This window comes from Geotrypetes seraphini, chromosome 7 (genome assembly GCF_902459505.1).
Source record: "Geotrypetes seraphini chromosome 7, aGeoSer1.1, whole genome shotgun sequence".
NCBI lineage: Eukaryota > Metazoa > Chordata > Amphibia > Gymnophiona > Dermophiidae > Geotrypetes > Geotrypetes seraphini.
In genome coordinates this window covers 14,251,275-14,258,516 of record NC_047090.1, presented here as the reverse complement: position 1 = coordinate 14,258,516, position 7,242 = coordinate 14,251,275, and the positions used below count along the sequence as shown (strand labels likewise).

Sequence of the window (7,242 nt, the reverse complement as noted above, 5' to 3'; positions counted from 1 at the left end):
CACTGCAGTGAGGATAGCTTTTCTACTTTATTACAAAGAGAAGAAGCCTTTATGTGGTCAGAAAATACAAGATTGATTTTTTTTTCTTCCTATGAAACGCTGCTGTTCAAACAGCCAGAGTGAATTGTCTCAGTTCACTTCTTTTAAGTCCCATCACGTTCACTTGGGTATGGATGTCCTTGGCTGCTGAAATCTGGCCCTATAGTGCACAGGGCGACAAAGGAGTCCCCTGACCAGCAGTTCCAGAATGTCCCGTTTTCATATATTGCATCCATGCACACCTCCTAAAAATGAGGTACAGCAGGGCAAACATTTTCCAAAATAGATGTCATATATATAATATATACACATTCGTACATACATACCTTTATTCATGTGATGTCCAAAAATTTAAAAAAAATGTACACATTTATTACAAAATAGTAACAAAGACTGGACAGTGTTTTGCTCATTCTGGAAAGATGAAGCTCAGTAATGCACAACTCTGGAAACTATCCAGAGGTTGTGGCAATATCTTTCTCCGAAACAGTCAAATATTCTTATTCTTGAAATAAGCTTGGCGAAAACTGCCTTTGAAAAAACCGAAGGGGAGGAATAAAAAGGAAGGAAGCAGACCTTGCTCATCTTTCCGAATGAAAATACGAGAAGGATCTTCACATAAAAATGCACAAACATTGGGGGGAAAAGGGGGATTATCAAGAGTGCTACAATGAACAATGCAAACTTTTATTTTCTAATATATTTTTTTCTCTTTTTTTTTTTTTTTTTTTTTTTTTACATTTTGGAAACTATGTGGTCAACTTTTGTCAGTGTACTTGTTTTGCGTTTGCAGACTCAGGTTTGTCTGCTGGCCAAAAAAAAAACAAAAAAAAAAAACCAAGAATGAAACAAAAAAAATTCAGACCCTGCTCAAACTAAGGAGAACAAGTTACAATTCTAGGTGTTGGGCAGCACATAATTAGTAAGGCAGGACCTCGAATGGTGATCCCTTTGCAAGAGACAATTGCCAGATCCTCAAGGAATTAAAACCAGGATGCCTGAGCCACATCAGTTCTGCAGTTATGGTAAGTTTTGTGCTGAGACAGCCATACCCCATGAACAGGGAAGTCTTTAGAAGGCTTGCTGAGCAGGGTTGTAGTTGAAGGTCGATGGCAGATGAGGTCGTTCTTCTAGCTTGTCATATTCCAGATGGAACTCCTACAGAGAAGAAAGGTGACATTTTTATTCAATGCCAATCTGCTTTAATACTGTTTTAAAAACATCCAAGGCAGTACTAGTTCAGTTCTAGTTATAAGAAGAGTTCTAACAAATTACTTTTGGGAGGACAGTGGCATTATTTCTGATGCTTGATCAAAGGTGTGTTTTATTTTTTTCTTTGTAGGAAGTCCTCATGTGCCAAGAGCAAAAATGTCTCATGACTAGTTAGGCACCATATGAAACACACAGTGAGAATATTTGTGTGTGTGGGGGGGGGGGGGGGGGGAGAAGAAAACTGAAGGTATGGCGTCCATTCTACTAGAACAGTGGTTCCCAAACCAGGCCAGTCGGGTTTTCAGGATAACCCTAATGAATATGCATGAGAGCGATCTGCATATAATGGAGGTGCCAGGCATGCAAATCTGCTCCATGCATATTCATTAGGGCTATCCTGAAAACCCGACTGGCCTGGGGGTCCTCCACGACAGGTTTGGGAACCACTGTACTAGAAGATGAACCCCAAGAATGGCTATCCTGGAAATTAACTCAACTGGTTCCCAAAATAAACCTTCAGGATGCTTCACCCTACTGGCTTCAGGGTCAACTTTCCAGACGTATTCTGCAGCAAAGCATGCTATAATTCAATTAGCTCCCTTTTCCTAACCTATGAGTTCTGGTCAGCTTCCTCACTCAGTTATATACCATTCCCCATACTGAAAAATTTACCGAAAAATCCTTGCTGAATCAGACAGCAATTCCAGAGCCTTGATCCATTTGGCTTATGTAGTATGGCGTATGCGTAAATCCACCAGCGTTTTTACTGAACTGGGCCCCTATATGTGGAACCAAGTAAAAGGTTTCCCTTTACAAGCAGTCATTTTTTTGTTAAAATTGAAGTGCAGAATTTTTTTTATTTTGTTTTACAACTCCTACCTGATATGTTAAAAAAAAAAAAAAAAAAATTCACGATAATACTGCAGAAGACTTCTATTTACTGATAACTATGGCTCAACAACACAGGGAAGAAAACATATCTATTTCACCAATCTGGCACCAGCTCCTTTCCTCAGAGCTTTACATTTTATCAAATAAAAAATTCTAGGAAGGGAAAGTTTTTCTTAAAATTGCAATATTTACGTTATCAACCAGGAAGCACCACAGAAATGTTATAGCCACCCTGACTCTACATTAAACGCTTGGCTTTTTCCCACCAGGGATGCTTTTACTACACTGGTAACTCCAGACAGATGAAACAAGCAATAAAGGTCTCAAAACACTTATTTCCTACAGAGACAAAATTCAACTAACATCTAAGAGTCTATGACACACTTCAAGCTGTATTTTAAACTGCTCTACATTCAAGATTTAGAAAAGTTTGACAAATGCCTTTTCTTCTATAAAAGCACCTTCCTGCATGCAATTCAGATTGAAAATATTTCATGGACAGAAATTTCCCCTTTAGCATGAAAAATAAAGTGCATCTAAATAAGATCTGAAACAAACATTTCCTTGTTGACTGCTTAAGATAAATCTAGAGCAATTGTTTCACTATATCAGAGTTCTCCGACTCTCTAACAACATTGTCTTGTAAGGATGGGGAATGCATTTAATACAATTTCCCGAAGAGTCTGGAAAGCTGTCTCACTTCTGATTCAATTTTTGATTTATTTCCTTTTATTATTAGCCTGAAATTCAAGGTAAATCTGAAGTAAAAACTAATTGTATATTAAATGAAAGTTATTTACTGCTTAATTGCACATGCCAGCATATATTATTTTTTATTAGTGATTTTAACAAACCTAGGAGCATTGCCCCAAATTTTATTCAATTCTGCCTGTTATAGAATTGCTTTTGATGGCACTAATTCATAGTCCATGTTTGTCCATGGATCTTGCAATATATTCTGCATCATACTATCCCTTCACAAAGAGAGATCAGAGCTGTCATTTGGTACTACGAACAGCTCAAACAAAAACCCTGCCCAATTACAGTACATTTTCTTTTAAAGTCATTTTTCACAATGGAGCTTCTTAACTCATACAGCAATGACTTAAGACCGACCTGACAAGCATGTGTAGAAAGAAGAACAAGTTAGGTTAGTACTGTACAAAATCAAATTTGCTTAGCAAAGTCACACTCAAAAGAACAACCCTTCACAACCCCGATTACTCACAGCCGCAAACTGAATGATGCAAAGGGGGAGGGGTCACAACAGAGCAGCTTTCTTAATTTGCAAAACAGTGGGTTTTCTTTAAAAAATAAACCAGTTTCCAAAGTAAGGGCTTTGACTTGATCATTGTCATAACTACCTAGTAAGTAAGTCTCGGTTTAGAGATTTGAAGCCCAAGGGAAAAGGTTTCACCGCTTTGCAAACATGAAGGCCCTTGCACTCTATAAGCACTCCCTCGGAGTCTATTATGGGATCTGCCTGTTAATTAGTATCAATTGAGAGGGCACATCCTGGTACCCTTTTGAGAAGGGCCAATGCACCATCTTGCTCTTAAGAATAGGAAATACAGTGGTACCTTGGATTACGAGCATAATCCATTCCAGGAGCATGCTTGTAATCCAAAATGCTCGTTTATCAAAGCGAGTTTCCCCATAGGAAATAACGGAAACTCGCTTTGATAGGTTCCCATCCTCCACCCCCTCCCCGAGGCCAGCAGCGCTGCTCACCCCCCACGAGAACCGGCATTGCTCCCCCCGAAGGCTCCCCCCCCACAAACTGGCACCCTCACCCCTGCGATCCGGCACCCCCCCCCGCCGCCAACCCACCCGAACCCTCTTCTTACTTTGATGTAGCCTCCGCACCGGCACAGCATGTCCTGTGCGGTGATGCTGGTGCCCGAAGATCTGCCTCCTGTGCTGGGCCTTGAGCATGTGCGCATGCTCAAGGCCTGAGAGTTCACGTTTGACGTGAGAGTTCACGTTCGACGGCTCAAGGCCCAGCACAGGAGGCAGATCTTCGGGCACCAGCACAGGACATGCTGGTGCCGGTGCGGAGGCTACATCAAAGTAAGAAGAGGGTTCGGGTGGGTTGGGGGGACCTCAGGTCGCGGTGGCGGGGGGTGCCGGATGGTGGGGGGGAAGGTGCCGGTTCGAGGGGGGGGGGCGCTCGCAAATCGAGGCGCGCTCGGTTTACGAGGCACCAAGTTTGCAAATGTTTTGCTCGTCTTGCAAAACACTCGCAAACCGGTGCACTCGTAAAATGAGGTACCACTGTACTCATATCCCAGGTGGTAACAACCATTAAAACTATCTTATACTGGAAATGACACAAATCATTGACAGAATTTGAGGTTCTGGTTAATTACATTATTGGCAGGAATCCTGTGTTTATAAGGAGTTGAAGGCAAAGCAAGGAGCCCTTCACCTGTCAGCTGGAGAGTCTTACAACTCTAGGAAAATGTTGTTTGGGTTTAATATGCTGACAGATAGAAACTATAGTTTTATGTTGCTGCTTTTTCATCTTCATGCTTAATGGGAAAAGTCCTACTAGGTTTTAATGGACAACAATAGTTTGATGACTGTAGGTTAAATGTTTGGGGAGATGACACATTTGCTCTATTATCCATGAACATGTTTTCTTTTCTTTTGACTACAAAAGCAAAAAACTAATAGAGCAATTAAAAAAAACAAACCACCTTACAATTGGGAGAAGAACTCTGATTTGTCTAATCTTCTGAAGTGGCACTGGCATGCTTTGAGCTCCAATATCTTGGTGCAAATCAGCAGAAGGTCTGATGTACGAGGGGCATTCATTAATTTATCTGAGTATGAAAGAAAGTAGCAAGCATGCTGAAACAAGTCTGTACATGTTGTGACGTGTCTCAAGGTTACTCATGCACGGTTGTGGCTCAGTGCGAGTCTAACATTCCAAGAGACAGGATATCAGGCAAGTCCTCATGCGATTCAAGAAACTGCTAGATTTGGAGCACCATTCAGTGATAAAATTTCTCACAAAAGGGAAAAAGCCAAAGGAGATACACTAAAGAGTCTGCCTCATCATCCTACAAAGCAAAATTTTGCAGCAAGCAGTTTAAGTGGGGTAGATAGTCCATTAAAGATGACCCTCACACTGGACAGCCTATGGAAGCAACTTCCACAGAAATGTGCAAGAAAGTTGAGGATTTAATTTTGTCAGACAGACGAATTAAAGTTTTCTGAATAGCTGAAGAAATGGGCATCTCGGAGTTACAATTTAGAAAAAAAGTCATAAAAAGTTGGGCATATCCAAAGTTAGTGCAAGATGGGTTCCAAGAATGCTGAAGCCATGTCAGAACGCCACGAGGCTCCAGTGCTGTCAGGAGAAGGCTTGAGTCTATCACAGAGATCCTGAGTCCAAAATGGAGTCAATGTAGTGGAAGCACAAGTCATTCCCCACCCCAAAAAAGTTCAAGACAGAAAAATCTGCATCTGCAGGCAAAGTCATGGCAACTGTCTTCTGGGATGATGATGGATTTTTGCTTCTGGAGTTCATGCCACATAAGAAACCATAACCGGGGAGAGTTACGCCAACCCAATGATCGCTTTGTGGGAGTCAATCAAGGTAAAAAGATGAGGAAAACTCATAGCAGGTGTGCTGCTTCTTCACCACAATCACAGGCTGCCATCCGAGAACGTGGGTTTCAGCAGCTGAACCATCCACCCTACAGTCCTGACCTGGTTCACTCGGATTATTTCCTGTTCTGAGTTTTGAAGAAATCTCTCCGTGGACAGCGCTTTTCAAGTGATGATGTCAAGGAAGCTATGGCGTCCTGGTTTGAAGGTCAAACAAAAGAATTATTTTCAAAGGGGTTAAGGTCATTGCAAGAAGAGTGGATGAAGTGTATGGAGCTATCAGGGAACTATACTGAAAAATAAAACAAATTTTTTTTTTTAAAACTCTTTCCTTTCCCACTGAGGTAGATAAATTATTGAAAGTCTCTTATACAATAGTACACCAAGCCAGGGGAGCTCTATCGGACTGGTCTATTATGAAACTTGCCTTGCACTAAGCTATAAAACCTTTGACCTCATTAAAAAGCTAGGATCTCTTCCAGCTATGATGAGCCTCACTGAGGAGATAACAGAAAAAAATATGGAGGATATTTTACATAGTATGGTGAGAAAAACTGTTTTTTCCTTTCTAAATTATCTCAGTACTGTCATATGAAACATGTCGCTCTCTTCAGAGGCCCCTATCAGCTAATGAGTGGACCAATGAAGGACTTAAAACACTGGACAGAAATCAGAGCACTACGATACAGTTTATAAGACAAATGTAGTAGAGGACATAAGAAAACCACACTCAGGCCCCTTGTTTCCATAACAACTACCACAAAATTTGTATTCCATAAGGGACTTGCCATTCAGAGCAAAATGTACGGAAACCGGAAATCTTGCTAGCTCTCGTGATAGAGGTAAGTGACATCCAACATCTCCCAGCCTGCATTTTCGTTCATCCTCCTGTGACGGAGTGTGTAGAATAAACTCAGTTCCCCTAAAATATACTCCTTCAAAGGGCCACAGAAAGAGAGACTTAGCTCTAGACTGCTTAGCCAGGAGGGTGTTGTCCAGCCCAGAGCAGGAAGAAACAGCCCTTCAGAGTACGTTTCCAAGAGCTGTGTTTAAAGGACCAGAAATACAGCCAAGGTAGGCAAGCTCTCATTGAACATTATAAAATACTGCCCTTAAGACCCCAACAGGGGCGGAGCAATGAGAGATGGGAAGGGAAGAGGAAAGCAGACATGGACGTGGAGGAAGGAAAGACGAGGAAGGGTTGGCATTTGAAAAGAGATAAGGAGGACAATGGGCGAGATTTCAGGAAGGATAGAGGAAAATGAGCAAGAAGAGTAGAAAGCTCAAAGAAAGGACAGTTATGTAAGTGGGGAACAGAGAAGTTAAACTATAGAGGAGCATGAATGACTGAATGACATGCTTTGCTGTTCACAGCAAGGGGAAGCACGTTTGGGAAGAGGAAGAAAGAAGAGAGAGAGAAGAAAGTAGATGAAAGAAAAAGGAATGAAATTAAGGGAAAATCCAAGTCAGACAAACTGAACTGAA

At 41.4% G+C, this 7,242-nt stretch overlaps 1 protein-coding gene across 13 annotated transcripts in view; it reads right to left on the bottom strand.

Moving 5' to 3' along the window:
- Positions 1-701: 701 nt before the first annotated feature.
- Positions 702-7,242, bottom strand: part of CNOT2 (CCR4-NOT transcription complex subunit 2) — a 170,296-nt gene continuing 163,755 nt past the window's right edge. For all 13 annotated transcript variants that reach the window (XM_033951311.1, XM_033951318.1, XM_033951310.1 and 10 more), the window contains one exon: positions 702-1,197. In XM_033951311.1, coding sequence (XP_033807202.1) covers positions 1,111-1,197 — 87 coding nt within the window. In that variant the 3' untranslated portion in view covers positions 702-1,110. The remainder of the gene's footprint in view (positions 1,198-7,242) is intronic.